General features: G+C 34.9%; 1 protein-coding gene across 1 annotated transcript; it reads right to left on the bottom strand.

The window, feature by feature from the left end:
* Positions 1-22,917: 22,917 nt before the first annotated feature.
* Positions 22,918-23,436, bottom strand: LOC147077333 (uncharacterized). Its single transcript, XM_085941058.1, has one exon. The coding sequence runs from the start codon at positions 23,434-23,436 to the stop codon at positions 22,918-22,920; it is 519 nt and encodes a 172-aa protein (XP_085797184.1).
* Positions 23,437-23,998: the final 562 nt, after the last annotated feature.

Below are 23,998 nucleotides of genomic sequence, written 5' to 3' on the forward strand. Positions count from 1 at the left end.
GGCACCACGTTTCAGAGATGAGACACGTCGGCATTTCACATATAAAGGGGAATACTCATCGGTCATACAAAAAAATGCCTGAGATGTACAAAATTGAAATAAACGCAAATTGTACTTAAAATAGAATGAAACCCATTACAATTTCAATAATTATCTAAAAACACAAACTGTGCAGGAGTATAATTGTATTGTGGTATTTTGTAAGTTTTTCTTTTTTTGCATTTTTAATGAATACATTTTTGCATACTGGCAATACTGATTATCGAAGTTTGACGTTTGACAGCTACTTCATAATATTATGGCTACAGGTTTGGCCAAGGCCCTGTATTATTTTAGCAAAATGAGAACAACCAAAATCAAAAATAAAAAAAACGTCAGTATTCGGAGGAATTTTTAAAATTTGGTTTTATACCTGCTGTGCACGACGAATGCCTACCTTTTTGTCTGCTGTGTGAGAAATCCTTTACCAATGAAACGAGGTCGTCTTGAAGCGCATTTGAAGTCGAAACATAGTACCTACTCATATTAATTCAGGTATTATTTTATTTCGAAATCTTAAGGAAAAATTTCGAAAACGTGCAACATTAACAAATCTATTTTCTGCCCAAACTGTAAATGTCGATCGTAGTCTTGAGGCTAGTTACCAAATTTCATTGCTCATCGCTAAATGTGGAAAAAACAATACTATAGGAGAGGATCTAATCAAGCCATCAATATCAGCATTTCTTAAAACAGTTTTACAACAAAATGACAAACTCGTTAGGGCGATGCCGCTCAACAACACTACTTTTTGCAGAAGAATAGACAAATTGAGTGAAAACGTTGAAATACAGCTAGTTTAAAAGCTGAAAACACGGAAATTTTCACTACAAATGGATGAATCTACTTTAAGAGACAGTGAAGCCGTGTTGCTAGCTTACTTAAGATATATTGATAAGGGGATATTTGCTGAAGAAATGTTATTCTGCAAATCATTAGAAAGCACCACTACCTCTAAAGATATATTTAATAAGCTAAAATAATATTTAGAACTTAAAAATATGCCAATGAAAAATATAATATCTTGTGCTGCAGATGTGCCCCCAATATGATGGGCAAGAAAAATGGTTGCTTAAAATTAATGAAAGACGAGAATCCAGAAATGACTGTGGTACATTGTGTTATTCACAGGGAAAACTTGGTGGCTAAACACATTTCACCTGTTCTAAATGAGGTACTAAATTCCGTTATAAAGTGTATCAATACGATTAAAACCAGTGCCAAAAGTCAGCGTCTCTTTAAGTTATTTTGTGAAGAACAAAATGCGGAGTACGTTAGACTGTTACTTCACACTGAAGTAAGACGGCTTTCAAAAGGAAATTCCTTAAAAAGATTTATGGAATTATTCGATATCCTTAGTGATTTTTTAAGCAGCCGACCTGATATGATGTTTTTGATGACGGTCGACGGTAGAGCATTTGTAAGCTATTTAACAGATATATTTGAAAAGTTAAATATTTTAAATAGGCAACTTCAAGGATCGATGAAAAGACTTGTCGATGCAAAAGCAAAGATATTTGCATTCACTACTTTCATTGAATTTGTTGGGATAATGGATCGTTTAGAGGATGTTATATTATGAACATGGTTTTCTTCATATGATTAACTTTATTATTATCAACTTCATGAATAATAGTATACAGAGTAATAGATTACATTTTGTTATGCGACCGTTACAATAGACCTTCGATTATACACTAATGTCATGCCGGACACTCAAGTGAACATTTAACTGTAATTAGTATTTAGCATTGGCCGACAGCCAGTGCCGTAGTTAACCGTAGTAATAATATTCTTATATTATTACTTATAATATTTAGTTATGTTATTATATTAGACGGCTATATATCAACACGCCTCTTAGCCGTTTAATTACTTTTGTATCTGTACACTAGATTAACTTCAGTCTTTGACGATTTTCCAGGAAGCTCGTTTTATCCAATGCTTTGGTAAAGATGTCCGCTATATTATTTTTTGAATCAACTTTTACTATGTCAATCGTCTTGTTTTGGTAATGTTCGTTTACATAATGAAATTGAATTTCAATGTGTTTAGAGTTTTTTGTAAAATTTCCAAACTTTGCAATAGCGACCGCTCCGCTATTGTGCTCGTGAATTTTGATTGGTGTATTTACTTTTAAATCAAAACTTTCGTTACATATATTTCTCACAAATAAAATTTCTGTGACTGATTCTGACAGTGCTATATATTCCGCGAAAGTGGAGCATTTTGTAACCACATTTTGTTTTTTTGACTTCCAAAAAATTAAATTTCCGTTTAGTCGAATAGCATAACCGCTCGTCGATTTTCTGTCTATATTGTCGCCCGCATAGTCCGAGTCGACGTAACAATCAATTTTATCGTTCTTTTCGTTTTTGTCATATCTTAATTTTAGATCTTTGGTCTTTAATAAGTATTTTAGAATTCGCATCGCATACTTGTAATGGGTTTTGTCGTAGCAGTTTTGAAAACGGCTTAAGTAATTAACGCTGTACGCGATATCAGGTCTAGTGCCTGAGCTTATGTATAAAAGTTCGCCGATCAAGTTTCTGTATTTTATTGATTCATCTGTTTCGCTCGCTTGATCGATTTTTAGGTTTGTCTCCATTGGAGTTTCGTATAGTTTAGAATTTTCTAACTGATATTTAGAGGCTAATGATTCGATATATTTTGTCTGGCTTAGCTTCATGTTGTTTTGATCTTTATTGTAATCAATATCGATGCCTATATAACTTTTAACCTCATTAAGGTCTTTCATCGTAAATCTTTTCATTAAACTTTTCTTAATTAAGTCAATTTTTAATTTGTCTTTCCCACAGATCAACAGATCGTCTACGAATACCAGGAGATATATTGATTCCTTATTTTCGGTTTTTACATAAAGACAATTATCGTATTCGCTTCTCTTGAAATCTAATTTTTTTACATATTCATCAAATGTTTCGTACCACGCAAGTGGACTTTCTCGCAAACCATATAACGCTTTCTCTAGTTTGCAGACTTTATTTTTTTCCTTTTGATAGCCTTTTGGCTGGTAAATATAAACTTCGCTTTTAACTGGTCCATTGAGAAATGCGGTCTCAACGTCCATCTGGTCAATGAAGAGATTATTCGTTGTGCAATAACTCACAAGAATTTTAAAAGTTAACATTTTTCCCACGGGGGAATAAACGTTTTCCAAGTGTTCTCTTTGTTGAAAGCCGCGTACTACTAGACGCGCTTTGTATGTATCATCGCTCTTTCTTTTAAATATCCATTTAACATCGATTATTTTCTTATCAGTCGGCTTTTCGACTAGACACCATGTTTTGTTTTTATTTAGACAGTTAATTTCCGAATCCATCGCCGCTCGCCAATGGTCAGAGTCTTTTGAGGTTAAAGCTTCCTCATATGTACTTGGCGCATTTGCGTTTATGTAATTAACGTATATACAGTGAGCTATAGGATTTCCGTAACGCTCAACTGTCTTTTTTTCGCGTGCGGATACTCGTCTAGTTTTAACTTTGACCGATTCGCTCGCCTGTTCATTTTCAACAAATACTTCATTATCATTATCATTTTCACGCTCATTTTCACTTTCGCTCAATTCGATCTCCGAGCCCTGCTCATTTAGATCAATGTTTACACGGTTTTGTGATTCGTTATTTCCGTCGAAAGTGTTTTCATTAGTCTGATTTTCTAGGCATATTAGTCTTGTACCTTTTTCGATAACCTGCACATGTCTTGCCTCGATCACCTTATTTTTAACCAAAACTCGGTACCCGAAATGTGTATATCCTACGAGTACTCCGATTTGTGACTTATCGTCCCATTTTTTTCTGTTTATTTCCGGAATTCGGACAAAAACTCTTGAGCCATAAATTTTTAAATGTTTGGCTTTCGGCTTAACCCCGAAAAATATTTCATAAGGCGTTTTATTCTCGCACGTATTTGCGATAGTTCGATTTTTTAAATAGGCAACTGTATTTATTGCCTCGGGCCAATAAATTTTACTTATGCGCGCCTCTTTAATTAAACATCTTGCTATGTCCATTGCTGATCTGTTATAACGTTCAGCGACTCCATTGAGTTCGTGTACGTTTGTTGGACATGGTAAAATTTCGATTCCCTTTTTGTTTGCAAATTCGTATATTTCTCGATTTAAATATTCGGTCCCCTTATCGCATTGCAATCTTTTTATTGATTTCCCGAATTGATTCTCTACAAAGTTAATGTGATTTTTGAGACACTCGGCCGTTTCTGATTTATTTTTTATACAATAAATTTTTGCACATTTGCTGTAATCGTCTATGACAGTCAAAAAGTATTTTTCACCTTTATAGCCCACAATATTGTGCGGACCGTTTAGATCGGTGTGTATTATTTCGTTTATTGCTGTTGTTTTCGCGCGATGATTTTCAAAAGGTAAATTTGCCATTTTACTTTCAATACATGTCGCGCATTTCATTTCTTGTTTTTCAAGATGGTCTGGTAGTCCATCAAGTAACTTATCTTTTACTATTTTTTCTAGATATCTAAAGTTTACATGGCCTAACGCACGATGCCACTTTTCCTTTTTTGTTAATCTCGTTGTATTTGTGAAGGCTTCATTTGGATAATCATTGTATGTACTAATCTTGCTTGAATCTTTAGGATTTTTTACACAGCTAGTCATGTAGTATAAATCATTTATTTTATTAGCCACTGCTATAAGGTTTCTGGTTTTTTTATCAAAGATTTTGGCGTTTGAATCGCGCGCTACTATTGTGCAATTTTGTGTTATTTTTGAAAAACTTAACAGATTTTTCTTTAAACCTTCTACTAAATAGACGTTTTTTAGTTCTACTGGCTCAACATTGTTATGGTTTTTAAAGTAACTTACAATATTTCCCACTTTTGTTGCTCGCAACTTTTTTCCGTCGGGTAGGTTTACGTCGATTGGCTCTTTAAGCTCAACGCAACTTGAATAGAACTTATCGCTTTTCACTAGGTGATCTGTGCACCCGCTATCGAGTAGCCACTTTATTTCACTCTCACTTGTTTCTTCACTGTTTGCACTGAGTTTATGATGATTAACTTGAAGAGCCCACGTCTTCAAGTTTTGTTGTTGTTGCTGCTGCTCGATGCCTCTGCCTCGGCTGCCGCCTCGCTGGTATCTGGTGCCTCTGCCTCTGTGATATCCAAATTTCTCGTAATTGTTTTTGTTCGTCGGCTGTTGTGATGTATTGCCGCTGTTTCTGGTGCTGGGCCCATATCCCTGCTGTAGATTGTCGGTTTGATTTGCGAACCAACACTGTTGCTGCTTGTGTCCTTGCTTATTACATATATAGCACAGGGCTTTTGTTTTTGTTTTTGTATTGAATGTGCTTACATTCGTCTTTTGTGGATTTTCCGTATTTGTTAGGCTTTTTTCCTTGATTTTCGATTTGACATATTCCATTGTTTGTTTTTCCGCCGGAACTATGTCAATGAAATCACCTATCGCACTATAGCTTAACGGTAGTGCCTTTATTAAATATCTTATCTGCTCTTCTTGTTGAAGAGTACCACCTGCATTTATATATTCATTGCAGGTTTTCTGAAAGTCTAAGAAGAAATCATCGACAGTTGCATAGTTTTTCATTTTAATTTCCTCGATTTTTGACCTGCAGATTATCTGCATCGGCGTTGATTTCGTTGAGTGTATTTCATCTAGTTTTTTCAGCATTGTCAATGTCGTGTCGCAGTTCTTGATAAATTCTAATTGGCTATCGGAAACTGCACTAATTAGAATGGTTTTGGCTTTTAAATCTAGTTTTTTCCATTCCGCATATTTTTCTGTTGTTTCCATTGTTCGGATTGCTGGCGCTTGACACTCGTTGTATTCTAGAATGTTCAGCAATCTGTATTTCCAGCTGTTGTAATTCCTTCCTTCGAAGATTGGTATATTTACCTCTGTGATCTTCGTTAGATTTGCCATTTTCGTAATAATAATTTTATTTATTATTTATTTATTTTTCCTTTTTTATTGAATTATTTTGCAGCCTTACGCCACCACTGCGTTTCACTTAATAAAGCGGTCGGTTTTCTGATCCGCTGTGATCGCACTTGTATTATTGTTACCGTGAACCCGCGGTACAATTTACGGAGCACTGGTTTTACGTTTTAAACCACGTTGCACTTGTTTTATATTTGAACCAACAATACTATTATAACCACGTTCTGCTACCATGTTGGGATAATGGATCGTTTAGAGGATGTTATATTATGAACATGGTTTTCTTCATATGATTAACTTTATTATTATCAACTTCATGAATAATAGTATACAGAGTAATAGATTACATTTTGTTATGCGACCGTTACAATAGACCTTCGATTATACACTAATGTCATGCCGGACACTCAAGTGAACATTTAACTGTAATTAGTATTTAGCATTGGCCGACAGCCAGTGCCGTAGTTAACCGTAGTAATAATATTCTTATATTATTACTTATAATATTTAGTTATGTTATTATATTAGACGGCTATATATCAACAGAATTGTCTAAAAAAAATATTTTAAACAACAATTTTGAAAAATTTGACTGGCTCAAGAAATGTGAAGTGAATGATAATAACATCTGCGAACTTTATTAACTGATTTTAAAGAACGATTTGCTGATTTAAAGGAAATAAATTTTCCAGCTTGGTTGACACAACCAATGCTGGTAGATATTTCAAATGAACAACTGTATCAAGAGGACCTTTCAGAAATGCAAAATGATGATTCGATTACAAATTTATTTAATATAAAAGGAATAATGGAATAGATTTGCGAAGAAGCTAACACAAAATATCCTAATATTACTTTGCATGTCAGAAAATTATTATTACCCTTTCCCTCATCTTATTTGGTGGAATGTGGTTTTAGCGCCATAAGCGGTTTACTCATTAAAAAACGATATAACTAATAGAAGGGACCTAAGACTGAAATTTACTAAGTTATATCCGGACATAAAATTTCTTTGTAGCAATTGTAACTTAATTTCTATGAATTAGGCGTCAATATATGTGTGTGTGTTTGTACTAAATTTCAATTGTCATTTGTGTTTTGTTATTGTTTTAATTTTTATTTTATTCTACTTAATTACATTTTCAATTTGTGTTTTGAAATAATTTCAGTGATAATATATGTATAAGAATAGGTTTTATTTAATTTAATTAGGGGTTCATATGTTCACAAACATATTACAATATGATTTGAAAATTTACCTGCTGTTTTATTAAAAAAAGATGCCGGTGGGGCATTTGACTTTTGAAAAGGCTACGGTGGGGCATGGCATGAAGAAGGCTGGGAAACACTGTATTAGACGGAACTATCTTACAATAATCGTCAGTCATTTGTTGAACTATGCATTTAAGTATGATTTATGATTAATTTTCCATGGTGCGTGTTCTCAACACAAAAATAGTATTGGAGGGCCATTTTGAAAAAAAAATACGTAATTTTTATGGGAGAAAAGGGTTGGATTTTAATTTAATTTAGAATATAATGACAGTATTCTCCGATCGTAGCAACTACCACATCATGCAGACTGCATTTCACATACGTACTTGTATGATATCAATGTCATCATATATGCAACATCAACAAATATCATTGATCAATGTCCTGTGCCTAATGATCTCCATTGAACGTAACGCATGTGCCGGCTTCATTTTTTGATAAATAAAGTTTGATGATTTCACCAGCATGTGAACCGCAAAAAGCAGTGCATTTATTTGATGTAATTGAGTCTGTAGGGTCTCACCTAGAATAGACTCCATATACGCCAATTTTGTCTATTAACCAATCCGTTTAGTCAAAAATGAGCGTCATCGCACAGGTCAATGATTCATTTGACAATTTGGAATCGGTGCTCGATCGTCACTCTATTCTTGTTTGCCTGTTTACAACAAACATAAAGGTAAATGACATTTAATGCAAATCGCACCAAGTAGTCATGAAACTAGCAATATTTCTCCTGACATCAAATTTGAAGTCTCCCATGTGCTTTCTTATAAATTATTAATATTATAAAAACAAATACTTTCTTTAATGAGTGTAGTCATGTGCAGTGGTTAAAGATTCATCTCTAAAATAGGATATTCTTGGTTCACTTCTCCTTGCATGCAGCGTATATTTTTAGTGAGGATAAGTGATCGGACCTCTTACCCTAATCTGTTGCAGACTAGAAAAATAAAAGTTAATGAAAATTTGTGTTTAAATAACGCTTTATCGTTAAACGACCAATAATTCATGGACAAAGGCGAAGTGTGTCGCAAAAGTGGGCAAGCCAAACGTTATTAATTTATTTGCACATTAATAATAGTGATGATATTTTTAATAATCATGTTCCAAATTCACAATATTTTGAAACCAACAGTAAAGGTTTCTACTGGGAATTATTGGCCACATTTTCTCCAATACGGAATAGCACCTGTCGTTAATCATCTTTTAAATCAAGTGGAATTCTGATGTATGAAATATTAAAATACTGTCAATGATCGAGATTGCTTTATGTATACATACATATAAGTGCATTGTTTTCACCCACTTATGGGTCTTTCCGTAACAATATTTCACTTCGCTATTTAATAATGTCTGAAGGTGCTGAAAACCAAAGCGTCAAAGAAACAAATTGAATATTATAACTCATAATTGATAATATTAATATCGATTTTTACGATTTTTCTAGGTTTCTACCAAGGGATTTTTCACGAGGCATCACGATACGAATGAGAGTCAACAATCCTCACACGATGGCATCCAGAATAGAACGATACAGTATTCAGAAGTGACGATAGATGAGAATAACATTAAACAAGAAATCTTAGAACGAGATGCTCCGAAGGAAATTCGACTTATTCTTAGAAGAGTAATCCATTTCTCACGTAATTTCATTTGCTGCATTTGTAACGAAGTTTTCGGATGCAAAAATGCTCTAAAAACTCACAAACTGGTGCACATGGACGTGATTCCTGTTCAAAATCAAAGCACAGTAATCTCGCAACATAGTAATGTCAGAGTACATTCAAAGACAATTACTGGTGGAAAACCTTATAAATGCAATGTGTGTTCATATAGATGCTCACAGATTAATGATCTTAAAAGACATAAAATGACACATTCCGGTGAAAAACCTTATAAATGCAATATATGTTCATATGGGTCCTCGAGACTCGATGATCTTAAAAAACATAAAATGACACATACCGGTGAAAAACCTTATAAATGTAATGTATGTTCATATGGGTCCTCGAGACTCGGTGATCTTAAGAAACATAAAATGAAACATACTGGTGAAAAACCTTATAAATGCAATGTATGCTCATTTAGATTCTCCACATCTAGTTATCTTAAAACACATAAAATGACACATACTGGTGAAAAACCTTATAAATGCAATGTATGTTCATATGGGTCCTCCAGACAAGATGATCTTAAAAAACATAAAATGACACATACCGGTGAAAAACCTTATAAATGTAATGTATGTTCATATGGGTCCTTGAGATTCTGTGATCTTAAGAAACATAAAATGACACATACTGGTGAAAAACCGTATAAATGCAATGTATGTTCACTTAGATTCTCGAAATCTGGTTATCTTAAAACACATGAAATGACACATACTGGTGAAAAACCTTATACATGCAATGTATGTTCATATAGATGCTCGCAACTTGGTAATCTTATAAAACATGAAATGACACATACTGGTGAAAAACCTTATAAATGCAATGTATGTTCATATAGATGCTCGCAACTTGGTAATCTTATAAAACATGAAATGACACATACTGGTGAAAAACCTTATAAATGCAATGTATGTTCATATAGATGCTCGCAACTTGGTAATCTTAAAAAACATGAAATGAGACATGTTGGTGAAAAACCTTTTTAAAACAATATTATTCATATTATGCAGGTGATACTTTTCGCATTCTTGAATAGTATATTCAAGTGACCTACCTCACATTGTGTTTGCGGAAAGTGTTTAACCCATGTGTGCTACCAACGCTCACGTAAGTATCTGAAACATGAACTCTTAATGTAAGATAAAATTTTAAAAAAAATTGATAGCTTGCGCAACTCGACATGAAAAGGTGTTTCTTGGGCACAACGTTTAAAGATTGCAAGAAAAGCTAATGGATAAGGAAACACAAAAATACGCGATGTGATCGAGCTCGCTAAACAGATGAAATGGTAATAGACTAGAGATGTCTATCAGTGAGTGGACAATTGCTGGACAAATTCCGTCCTACAATGGTACCCTGAGAGCGGAGCACTAATTGCCCACAGGTACACCCTTAAGCCCGCTGGATTCATAATGTTTGGAGGATACACGTGACAGCAAAAAAACTAGGGCCGAGAAGGCTGGAGGTTGCTTTACTGAGTTTCGAGAAATAACTTCAACCTGCTTCCAGCCAACTAGATTCTGGCTTCCTGGAAAGTAGTTAAATACCATCTATCTATAGAGTGCACACTGGAGACTTACGAAATGTTGGTATGATTTGGAATAATTATACTAAGAGACTTCAAAGCGACATGTATTCTTAAAGGCGCAGTGTCGTGTCTAGCTAACAAGGGAAAACAATTTAAAAATAATGTGTTATGTTAATTACATATTGGAATTTCTTTTAATGTGTTTACTGTCAATAAACGGTTGAACTGCATTGTATTATTAATTTAATAAATCGCCAAATTTTAAATACTTATTTTACTTTTTAATAAATATGGACCGGTTTGGTCCGCTTCAGAGGGACATTATCAGCTTTAGAATTGTCTCTCTGAGGCGGAAGTTGATGAAGCACTAAACATGTTACGTTTTATTACATTAACCAATAATATATATATGAATATTATTTAAAAAAATTTAGGTACATTATAGGGAGTAACACTGACTGACCTTATTAGGTTCACGGGCTGCTTAAAGGGTGGTTATATGAATTATAATAACACACAAAGTGACACGGCCACAAAATGTAGGCCATCAGCTGACATTTTCTTTCGATAAATTTATGACGTCACAACTTTTCGGTCCGACCTTAAATGTCGATTTTTACTTGAAAATACGTGGCCTACCTCTAAACAAAGCTATAACAACCTGTAATGAGTCCCATAGTACAGTCTGAGCGACTTATAGCCTCTCAGAGTGAACTATGGATGAGTTTTCTTTCAAGAAGGCCAAACGGTCTTATAAGGTAAAATGTAAGTAATAAAAATATATAGGATTAAGGTTAAAAATAGACAATAGATTGTAAACGACTTATGGGATATCAAATGCTAAACATTGTTAATAAATGTCCATTTCTATTTAATCTGATTTTGAATTATATAAAAATAAATTTTATTTTTTCGAATTTGGTCGCGATGTTTTCACCGCGGCCAAAGTCGAATACCTTAAATAAATAAATTATGATATCAAATATTGTCGTAATTAAAATCTAATGATCACGTTTTATAAGTACTGATTACACACACCTAAATTAAATAATAAATTAATGTTTTGAGCTATAATAAAAGGGTACGAATTTAAGTACCTACTTTTGTAAAAGTTAGATGAAAGAATTTCGAAAATAGAAATTCTGATAATGTAAGCCTAAGGGCTCGGTCGCTTTCCTAATTTACAAATAAAAATTGTTCTTTAGACTTGTCAATTAACTCTGACAGATCAATATTAAATTACCCGAAATAGGTAATTTTCAAACTTAATAAATAAGTACTTGTTATAGAAATCTAGCCTAAAACTAATGTTATGCCTTTAAGTTGGAGGGATCTATAAATATAATTAAATAAATTTTAATCGTAACCCCTTCCGGCTGTCCGTAATTAGCCCGCAAAGTTCTGCATAAAAGAAACGAACAACTTCGATTTCTGCCAGTCTTACTATGTCCACGTTCTTGAACGGTGGTTTTAATGATTCTCGTTCATGTTACGCTTTATTTGAAACGAAGATATTTTCATTTTTCCTTATCGCTAACCCAATAAATGGATTAGTAAATGTTTGGACGATCTATGTCAAAAGTACTACCTATAGTGACTTTTACGATTGCCACTAAATTTGTACCACTTATAGGTACTTATAAATTGCTTATTTTTATTCTATTAAATGACTATAATTTTCCGGAAAAGCCGGGAAATAAACGGCTTTTCTGTGATTGGTCCCTGACTTTAGCTTTTGGCTCTGTGGAGGAGGTAGGAAAATCTCTCATTGGTCCGTTTTTCGCGCATGAACACGCCTAGAAAAGTCATGTAAGACCCTTAAGGTCCCTTTTTGATATTATGAGTTAATAAAATCTATATTTTAGTTACAAGTACTTCAACCCTCATACGTAAACGTAATCTCTTGAATAAAAATATGAGTAGTTCTTTAGTTATTCAAGAAAACTTAAAAATTAGAGTGGGGGAGTGACGTCAAAATCTCGGGCTTTCCCCGTCTGGGCCTTATATAACGCCATACATTTTCTTCTACTTCAGTCGCCGATTTTTCCATATCACCGTGAGGTTGTGCCCGAGGGCGAACCAAATTCACATAGTTTTAATTATTTTCGTGAAATAATTCGTTCACGAAAATACTCCCGTCACAAGTTAAAACGTCACCGCAGATGACGTGTGATTCGGGCTGTCAGATGATATAGTAAACATATCGTCATAGTATCGCGTCATCCATTCGCGATCTATTCTTTATATATATATATATATATAAGAAGCATAGTTTCTTAAAGTTTACGAACGGCGGCTCATAGTTATAAGTGCGTGATCGTACATAAATTAAATATAAAGGAATTATAATTAATTAACTTTATTTAATAATTAATTTAAATAAGTTTTATAAAATAATTAAGTAATTATTTGGAATTAAACTAAAGTGTATAATTGTCAACAAACAAATAAATAAAATAAATTTAACTACCAAGAATAATTTAATAAATAAATTAAATGGAATAACCACAAGGAGTTTTATATTAAAATAATCTACGAAGTATTTTTCGGAAAACTTCTGATCCGTAGACAGTGACAGGTGGTCAGCTGTCTTTGACATTTACGTAAATATTTACGAAAATAAATTCGATTTGAAAGTTAATCGGATAATTAATAACCTGGACGCCAACCTATTACTAGGTGGTGATTCTAGATAATATAAAGTTAAATAATATCGATCAAGTGTATTCCAAAAGTGTCAATTAGGAACTTTAGTTGACCACCCTCTCCCCAAATAGTACTGAGCTAGCCAAACAAAGGTTCTTAATCGGTCTGTGTTGGACCGGTCGAAGACAGAGTACCTTTGGGACTATTCAGGGACTGGGGTATCGTCAAAAGGATATACTGATTTATAATGTTGAAACAAGCGTGGCTTTCTGTTGGCATGGTATATCCGCCGTGTGGGCAGCGGACTTTTGCGTGGTACCACCTTTTTCGCAGTTTTTTTTCATTTTGATTGGAAAATATCTCTAATTATTATCTTGTGAAGGGCGGGAGGGAGATGCGTAGAAAGTTTGAAGAGTATAGTTAAATTCCCGAATGTTCTCAGGACTTTTTGGGTTTTGATAATTTACAATTGAAGAGTGACATTCCAAACCGGCCTTAGTCCAAAATTACAAATTTTCATGTTTTGATGGAATCCGATAGAGTGTGCTGAGATCTATATTCTCACTTAAACTTATATTTTACAAAAAATCCTAAGTCTCTCAAATTTGATGTCAAAATGTGCCTTTTTTTCTCAAAACAGCACTAAGGTAACGGTTAATTCTTTCCAAACTGGCCTAAGGATATATGCGCATGCGCAGTTGAACTCTTTATGCTACATTTACGCTCCAAGCGGCCGTAATATAATATTGTAGAAATATTAGAGAATTTGTGTTTTATAAGTTCATGTGCACATTAGTAAACTATTTTTTTATTGAAAATGATCCTACATTGTAGTATTATTATATAATATATTATTATGCTGTAAAAGTTACAATGTTACCCTTTTTATCCAAAAATGCATTAAGTGAAAGAAATTTTATATTATTTTTATTCATTAATCATCCCAACAGACCTGTCCATGACCACATTCTATTACACAATCATAATTGTATACACAAAAGACACTCAACTTTACTTTATTGTGTCCCAAACTGTACTTAGTACAGACTTAGGGCCATTTTGAAAAAAAAGTCAGTTTTTGAATGAATTTTTTTGAAGTTTTACTACACTTTTTAATGTTATTTATATATTATGTTTTCGAGTCTTTAAATTTTCTATGAAATTGCCAAACATTATAGTACCGAAAAATTAAGAGGTAAATAATTGTAAATCACAAAAATATGATTAACTCAAAATCAGATTTTTAGACTTAGGCCGGTTTGGAATGTCAATCTTCCAGCTAGCTAGCTCATAGCTTTGTTAAGGCGATCTGACAATATGGTGCACACTTTTCCATTCAGATTTATATATTTTCGTTGAATTAGAAATATATATCACACATGTTAATATTTTTTTAAATTTTTATGCCCTGCCTAAAGCAAACTATAATCTATAAAAATATTATTCTATCTATAAAATATCTAATTTTATGTATGATTAAATGGCATAATTTTAGATATTTTATAGATAATGAGTATTTGTGACAAAGTATATTCTGTTATGGTTTGGTTTCTCAGGGTTTAAGGCGATAAACATTTTTTTGATATTTTACAATTTCAACTGTTTTAATAAATAAATATGTAGGTATCTGATTACGTTTAAAAAAAATATTTTTTATTTTGAGTCAAAAGTAAACTTACAATTGTAAAAAATGTTATAAAATGTGAATTTGTCAAAGGAACCCATCTTATTATTAGGTAGGTAATATTTAGGTATTAATAAAATTTAGTTTATTAGGTTTTCTATAAAGTACTAATTTCACTAATTCATAGTTTTAATATTTTTTTATATTTATTAAACATCGATGTTTATAAAATTTTTAATGTGTGCTTCGTATTTTTGCGCTAGGTGCCTTTGCACATCTATTCTATACACAAGATTGCTATCGAGGGTGGTTTTTCATTTTTATATTATTGAAGTATTAGCACGCTTTGTAACATTTACAATAAGTTAGCCGTCTAAACAGTAAAACTGTCTATCGCACTATAAACTTTAACACAGAGAGGTGCTGTTAATACATAGCACTTATTGTAACAATTACAACTAACTTCTTGTATTTGTTACAATACATACTAATACTTCGATGGAAAAAATGGAAAACTACCCTCGATAGTTGCCGATATCAGTCTTGTATATAGAATAGATGCACTGGTACGTAAAGACATCTCCTTAATTGAATCGTAATACGTGTGACGTCACTAAATACAAAAAATTGTACAACTGTCATCGTATTTTCGTTTATGCCTGTAAATTATTGGTGTTATTTAATGTTCTGTGCATGGTTTTCTAAATTATTAAGAGTTTGCCTTGTTATGGTTATAATAGTTATGTCCAAAGATATTGGAATTGGTTCTGTCTAAATAAAATGTCAGCCGACGGAAGTTTTTGTTTTGAATGAATGAACCCAACATTTTTAGCCGTTTGACAAGTGGAAGGTACCTGCTGAGTATGACGATAGCTTGGTTAATAACTGTATTTAGTAACAATTTTTATTATATTTTATAATATATAAATAAAGCAAATCGGAAACTTATTTGATTTTAATCGCTTTTATTCATACTATCCCATTCATAATAAGTAGCACCGGTTCGCACAAGGAAACTACATTAATATGTGGTTCATCATTGTAACCCATATAGTTATTGCCATCCCCCAACAGAGCGAAGAAGATGCATTCTCTTTCTTCGCTCGGTATGCTGGTTGCTGGTCATCGTCGGTTATTTGGACTTGGGAGTGAACAAATAAATACCTCGTAATTGTCTGAAACGGCGATTTTTATATTACTCATACTTATTGTTACATTATATTACTTATTACATTTTTATCAATTTTTCGGAACGCGAGATGTATTTTATGTTTACAATATTGCAATCTCTGGAAGATTAAAATTTTTCTCTGTCGATCTCGCAATCAACGATAAGCGCTTTTTGATATCGCTGCGCTTCTAGCAAACCCCATTACATTAGCGGTGTACACAATGCAGCGTTGCCTTTTTTTGCGTTCTGACAAACAACGATGCCCGATATTTTTTTCTAGTAATCGACTATTACTATGAGTCAGCTCGGATACGGTTCCGGCCTCTCCAGGCCTTCAGAGGAGTGTGACATTATATCTTCTTTTAAAATCGGAGACTCTCTTTTTGAAAAAATTATTGACCTAGAAGTATCTTTCCAGCATGTCTATTCCTAACGGTCACCACTTTAGTACGTTTCCATTATTTTCATTGTCCAAATTGATACGGAAGGCATTCCATGCATTAATCAGTTATCGACGGCTATCTCCAATTCGTAATACAGCGAAAATTTAGGTTGGTAGACATGTCAGTCAAATTCGAATATGTTCGTGCTTCTTGTGAAGAGCGAACCTAAGCTGATGAAGCCGAATCAGCTCCGTCTTTACGGTAACTCGGTAATGAGTCGGAGTTCACGTTTTTACACCTTTTGATTGTAGTACCTATTTTTACTGTTTAAAAGAATTATAATGATCTATTCAACTATTCATTCTACTTCAACTATTCATAATTTTTTTGTACTAAATATTTTTTTATTGTGACCCTTGACTTGATAGCCTTGACACCTACCTGTTATCAAAAGGCTTTTCTTGGTGTTTATAAATATAAAAAAAAACCGGCCGAACCGTTCCTCTGATCTCTATAAATGATTAAATAAAACACCTTATTTGATTCCCTGCTCAACTACGTTAATGTTTTATCCTTAGGAAAAATCCTTCGCCCGATGTAAAAAAGTAAAGATGTTCAAAGATCCTGAAAAGAGGTAGGAAACAATAAAGTACACGAGATGAAGAATGGAAATAAATAATCTAAAAACATAGCGGATTTGTTTTATATAAAATATTTGCAAGTAATAAGAAATAAAATGTTCAGTCATAAGTTTTAATAAAGGAATTAATAACTAAATATGTACCTAGTAACTTATAAGGAATGTAAGGGATGGACGGATCGTGCTGCGTGGTTGAGATGACGTATGCCTTGAGAAAATAAGCATTAAGAAAATACTGTAATTTATAACTATAATACGCTATGTATTGCATAATTACCGAATAAAGTAATTGATTACAATAATAACTTCATTTTATAAATTCAGTGTTCAGATGGCAAAACCTGATATGTGCACTTTTGTTAATTGTGCAGGAGAGCTATTTTAAATTTTGAGATTGTTTGAATCTTTCTGGTGAATATTCTTTTGTAAATAATATAATGTAACGAAATATTCGAAATGAGTTTTAGATATAGAATAAGTATTTCAAAGTTTTGATTCTTCACGTTTAGTAGAAAAAAGATTTTCCAGATTTTCCAAGTGACCATGTTTTGCCATGTAATGTTCCAATATGTTGTAATTACATGGTAAGATAAACTAACATGATATGTGAGGAAATTGGATATTAAAACCTCAAAAAATAGCTTAAAAATATATATGTTTAATGCTGGACACTAAATAAAAATGTAACATAGGTTCATATTGATAAAGACATTGGCATCAAGGCTGCTAAGTTGCGAGCATCTATATGGGCATACCTTGCATTTATGAGGTTTTTCACCTGTGTGTCATTTCATGGATTTTAAGACTACTAAGTCGCGAGCATCTATATGGGCACACCTTGCATTTAAGAGGTTTTTCACCTGTGTGTCATTTCATGTCTTTTAAGAAAACTAAGTCGCGAGCATCTATATCGGCATTCCTTGCATTTATGAGGTTTTTCACCTGTGTGTGTCATTTCATGTCTTTTAAGATCACTCAGTTGCGAGCATCTATATGGGCATACCTTGCATTTATGAGGTTTTTCACCTGTGTGTCATTTCATGTCTTTTAAGATGACGAAGTAGCGAGCATCTATATGGGCATTCCTTGCATTTATAAGGTTTTTCACCTGTGTGTGTAATTTCATGGATTTTAAGATTACTAAGTAACAAGCACCTATAAGGGCACACCTTGCATTTATGAGGTTTTTCACCGGTGTGCGTCATTTCATGGTTTTTCAGACTACTTAGTTGCGAGCATCTATATGGGCAGAAATTGCATTAATGAGGTTTTTCACCTGTGTGTGTAATTTCATGGATTTTAAGATTACTAAGTGACAAGCATCTATATGGGCACACCTTGCATTTATGAGGTTTTTCACCGGTGTGCGTCATTTCATGGATTTTAAGACTACTTAGTTGCGAGCATCTATATGGGCATGCCTTGCATTTATGAGGTTTTTCACCTGTGTGTGTTATTTCATGGATTTTAAGACTACTAAGTCGCGAGCATCTATATGGGCATTCCTTGCATTTATGAGGTTTATCACCGGTGTGCGTCATTTCATGGTTTTTGAGATAACTCAGTCGCCAGCATCTATATAGGCAGAACTTGCATTTAAGAAGTTTTTCACCTGTGTGTGTCATTTCATGTCTTTTAAGATCATTTAGTTGCGAGCATCTATATGGGCATACCTTGCATTTATGAGGTTTTTCACCTGTGTGTCATTTCATGGATTTTAAGACTACTAAGTCGCGAGCATCTATATGGGCACACCTTGCATTTAAGAGGTTTTTCACCTGTGTGTCATTTCATGTCTTTTAAGACAACTAAGTCGCGAGCATCTATATCGGCATTCCTTGCATTTATGAGGTTTTTCACCTGTGTGTGTCATTTCATGTCTTTTAAGATCACTTAGTTGCGAGCATCTATATGGGCATACCTTGCATTTATGAGGTTTTTCACCTGTGTGTGTCATTTCATGTCTTTTAAGATGACGAAGTAGCGAGCATCTATATGGGCATTCCTTGCATTTATAAGGTTTTTCACCTGTGTGTGTAATTTCATGGATTTTAAGATTACTAAGTAACAAGCACCTATAAGGGCACACCTTGCATTTATGAGGTTTTTCACCGGTGTGCGTCATTTCATGGTTTTTCAGACTTCTTAGTTGCGAGCATCTATATGGGCAGAACTTGCATTTATGAGGTTTTTCACCTGTGTGTGTAATTTCATGGATTTTAAGATTACTAAGTGACAAGCATCTATATGGGCACACCTTGCATTTATGAGGTTTTTCACCAGTGTGCGTCATTTCATGGATTTTAAGACTACTTAGTTGCGAGCATCTATATGAGCATGCCTTGCATTTATGAGGTTTTTCACCTGTGTGTGTTATTTCATGGATTTTAAGACTACTAAGTCGCGAGCATCTATATGGGCATTCCTTGCATTTATGAGGTTTTTCACCGGTGTGCGTCATTTCATGGATTTTAATATCACTCAGTTGCGAGCATCTATATGGGCATACCTTGCATTTATGAGGTTTTTCACCTGTGTGTGTCATTTCATGGTTTTTGAGATAACTCAGTCGCGAGCATCTATATGGGCAGAACTTGCATTTATGAGGTTTTTCACCTGTGTGTGTCATTTCATGTCTTTTAAGAAAACTAAGTCGCGAGCATCTATATCGGCATTCCTTGCATTTATGAGGTTTTTCACCTGTGTGTGTCATTTCATGTCTTTTAAGATCACTCAGTTGCGAGCATCTATATGGGCATACCTTGCATTTATGAGGTTTTTCACCTGTGTGTCATTTCATGTCTTTTAAGATGACGAAGTAGCGAGCATCTATATGGGCATTCCTTGCATTTATAAGGTTTTTCACCTGTGTGTGTAATTTCATGGATTTTAAGATTACTAAGTAACAAGCACCTATAAGGGCACACCTTGCATTTATGAGGTTTTTCACCGGTGTGCGTCATTTCATGGTTTTTCAGACTACTTAGTTGCGAGCATCTATATGGGCAGAACTTGCATTAATGAGGTTTTTCACCTGTGTGTGTAATTTCATGGATTTTAAGATTACTAAGTGACAAGCATCTATATGGGCACACCTTGCATTTATGAGGTTTTTCACCGGTGTGCGTCATTTCATGGATTTTAAGACTACTTAGTTGCGAGCATCTATATGGGCATGCCTTGCATTTATGAGGTTTTTCACCTGTGTGTGTTATTTCATGGATTTTAAGACTACTAAGTCGCGAGCATCTATATGGGCATTCCTTGCATTTATGAGGTTTATCACCGGTGTGCGTCATTTCATGGTTTTTGAGATAACTCAGTCGCCAGCATCTATATAGGCAGAACTTGCATTTAAGAAGTTTTTCACCTGTGTGTGTCATTTCATGTCTTTTAAGATCATTTAGTTGCGAGCATCTATATGGGCATACCTTGCATTTATGAGGTTTTTCACCTGTGTGTCATTTCATGGATTTTAAGACTACTAAGTCGCGAGCATCTATATGGGCACACCTTGCATTTAAGAGGTTTTTCACCTGTGTGTCATTTCATGTCTTTTAAGACAACTAAGTCGCGAGCATCTATATCGGCATTCCTTGCATTTATGAGGTTTTTCACCTGTGTGTGTCATTTCATGTCTTTTAAGATCACTTAGTTGCGAGCATCTATATGGGCATACCTTGCATTTATGAGGTTTTTCACCTGTGTGTGTCATTTCATGTCTTTTAAGATGACGAAGTAGCGAGCATCTATATGGGCATTCCTTGCATTTATAAGGTTTTTCACCTGTGTGTGTAATTTCATGGATTTTAAGATTACTAAGTAACAAGCACCTATAAGGGCACACCTTGCATTTATGAGGTTTTTCACCGGTGTGCGTCATTTCATGGTTTTTCAGACTTCTTAGTTGCGAGCATCTATATGGGCAGAACTTGCATTTATGAGGTTTTTCACCTGTGTGTGTAATTTCATGGATTTTAAGATTACTAAGTGACAAGCATCTATATGGGCACACCTTGCATTTATGAGGTTTTTCACCAGTGTGCGTCATTTCATGGATTTTAAGACTACTTAGTTGCGAGCATCTATATGAGCATGCCTTGCATTTATGAGGTTTTTCACCTGTGTGTGTTATTTCATGGATTTTAAGACTACTAAGTCGCGAGCATCTATATGGGCATTCCTTGCATTTATGAGGTTTTTCACCGGTGTGCGTCATTTCATGGATTTTAATATCACTCAGTTGCGAGCATCTATATGGGCATACCTTGCATTTATGAGGTTTTTCACCTGTGTGTGTCATTTCATGGTTTTTGAGATAACTCAGTCGCGAGCATCTATATGGGCAGAACTTGCATTTATGAGGTTTTTCACCTGTGTGTGTCATTTCATGTCTTTTAAGATCATTTAGTTGCGAGCATCTATATGAACATACCTTGCATTTAAGAGGTTTTTCACCTGTGTGTGTCATTTCATGTCTTTTAAGATGACTAAGTCGCGAGTATCTATATGGGCATTCCTTGCATTTATAAGGTTTTTCACCTGTGTGTGTCATTTCATGGATTTTAAGATAACTAAGAAACAAGCACCTATAAGGGCACACCTTGCATTTATGAGGTTTTTCACCGGTGTGCGTCATTTCATGGTTTTTAAGACTACTTAATTGCGAGCAGCTATATGAGCAAATCTTGCATTTATGAGGTTTTTCACCAGTATGTGCCATTTTATATGCTTTGAGATGATCTAGTTGAGAGAATATAATTTCTTCGTTTTGATCAGAAATCACGCCCGTGTGAACCATTTTGTGATTTTTTAGAGCACTTCCGCATCCAAAAACTGCGTTACAAAAGCTGCAAATCAAGTTACGTGAAAAATGTACTACTCTTCTCAGATTAAGTGTAAGTTCTTTTGGAGTCTCTCTAGTCTAATTGGAACACCTTTTTCCTCCCAATCAAGTTTCCTAAATAAGTCCTCAAGAGTAGCGGTGAATAGTTTAGGTGAAATGGTATCACCTTGCCGGACACCTTTGTTAATGGGGAATGCTGTGGCATCACTGTATATACTGTTCAATATATTTATGTAGCGTCTGGAAATTCCTTGGTTGCTAAGGGCGTCTATAATTGAGAATTTTTTGATGGAATCAAACGCCTTTTCATAGTCTATAAAACCAAGATATAATGGCAGTTTGTATTCCTGGTAGCGCTCTATGATTTCCCTGACAACCTGTATATGATTCATAGTACTGTAGCCTCTTCTGAATCCGGCTTGCTCTCTTGGTTGGTTCACGTCTAGAATTGTTTCGAGACGGTTTGAGAGTAGTTTCGTGAAAACCTTATACAGAATTGGCAGTAGACTAATAGGTCGATAGTTTTTCAGATCTTCAGTGTCTCCTTTCTTATGGAGAATAATAATGGAGGCATTTTTCCATGACTCTGGGATGTTCTCTTCGTGCAGACAAGACGTGAACAGACGTGCGAGCACTTCGCTCACCATCCTCCCGGCCAGTTTGAGAACATCGATAGTCAGCCCATCTTCTCCCGGGGCTTTCCCACTCTTCATGCACATTATAGCATATTCCACCTCTGTGGTGGTAACCTCGGGAAGAGGATCTCCATATTCTCCGTTCACCGGAAGATCTGAATTGATGTCAGTGTCATCTTTGTATAGAGCGCTGTAAAACTCTACAACAGTGTCCAGTAGATGATCCCAGTTACGCACGATACTTCCATCTTGCGCTTTTAGTGTCGTGATCTGCCGTCACCCTATTGACAGATGCTGCTTGTTCTTATGTAAGCTTCTTCCTGACGCAACAATTGATTCTACAAGGTTCATATTGAACTTACGAAGATCTTCTTGTACGTTTTTACGTAGAGTTTTGCACAGCGTGGAGTACTCGAGATCATTTGCAACTTGTTGCTCGCTTTTCGTACTCCTTCGCCGCTTCATAAGATCCAACGTTTCCTTTGAAAGTTGCTTACTCGTTCAACTAACTACAGCAGCAACTGTCTCTTCCGAAGATTCTATAATGATTTTTGTTATTGCTTCGGTGTTTTGTAGGGAGATGGGGTCATTTTCAGCCTTGAAAGCCGCTAGCCTGTTCTCCAACTCTTGTTGGAATTCGACTCTGCTTCTCAAGCCTCTGCGGACTCTGGGCTTCTGCATCAGTTTGGATCTCTCACGTTTGATGTTAAATCGTACTTTACACCTTACCATTCGGTGGTCGCTGCCAGTATTAAATCTGTTAATGACTGTGCAGTCTAGAAAAATATCCTTCTTGTCGGTGAGGATGTAGTCGATTTCGCTGGTTCGTTTTGCTGGGCTTCGCCATGTCCATTTTAGGGAAGGCTTCTTTCTGAAGAATGACTTCATGATGTAGAGATTGTGGTTTTCCGCAAACTCCACTAACATGTCTCCTCGGCCATCCCTGGTGCCATGTCCGAAGTACCCGACCGCTACATCATCCTGGTGTTGATATCCGATTCGTGCATTAAAGTCCCCCATGATGATAGTGAAATGACATTTCCGTTTATTTTTCAACGTACTGATTTCTTCATATAGCTCCTCCACTTTTCATCAGGTGAGTTTTGAGTGGGCGCATGAACTTGCAAAAGCAGAATCTGGTATCTTTTGCTGAGCTGAAGTGTTAAACTTGCTACTCTATCTGAGGAGAAATCAAATTCAACTATGCGATCTTTCCAGAGTCTGTGGATTAAAAATCCGACACCGCTTGAGCGTCCGGCTTAGTCCCATTATAACAGAGTACATGTCCGCTGTGGAGATTGACGATATCGTCTCCTTGTCGTCTTACCTCGCTGAGCCCGACAACATCCAATGTATTTTTTCGAGTTCTTCTTCGAGCTCTAGAAGTTTGGCGTTGCTGCATAATGTTCTCGCGTTATAGGTGGCAATGGTCATCGGTAGGCAGCCGTTACCGTCTTTCCGGGGATTCTTAGTACCCTCTGTTTTCCCTTGCTGATTGCTGCCGTGATCAGTGTTAGGTTGGCCTCCGGAGAATAAGGGCCGAGATTTTTGTTCTTGTTCCATGGGGGTATTTGGACATATC

This window comes from Rhyacophila brunnea, unplaced genomic scaffold (genome assembly GCF_057557595.1).
Source record: "Rhyacophila brunnea isolate RB1 unplaced genomic scaffold, BYU_Rbru_1.0 scaffold_13, whole genome shotgun sequence".
NCBI classification, from domain to species: domain Eukaryota; kingdom Metazoa; phylum Arthropoda; class Insecta; order Trichoptera; family Rhyacophilidae; genus Rhyacophila; species Rhyacophila brunnea.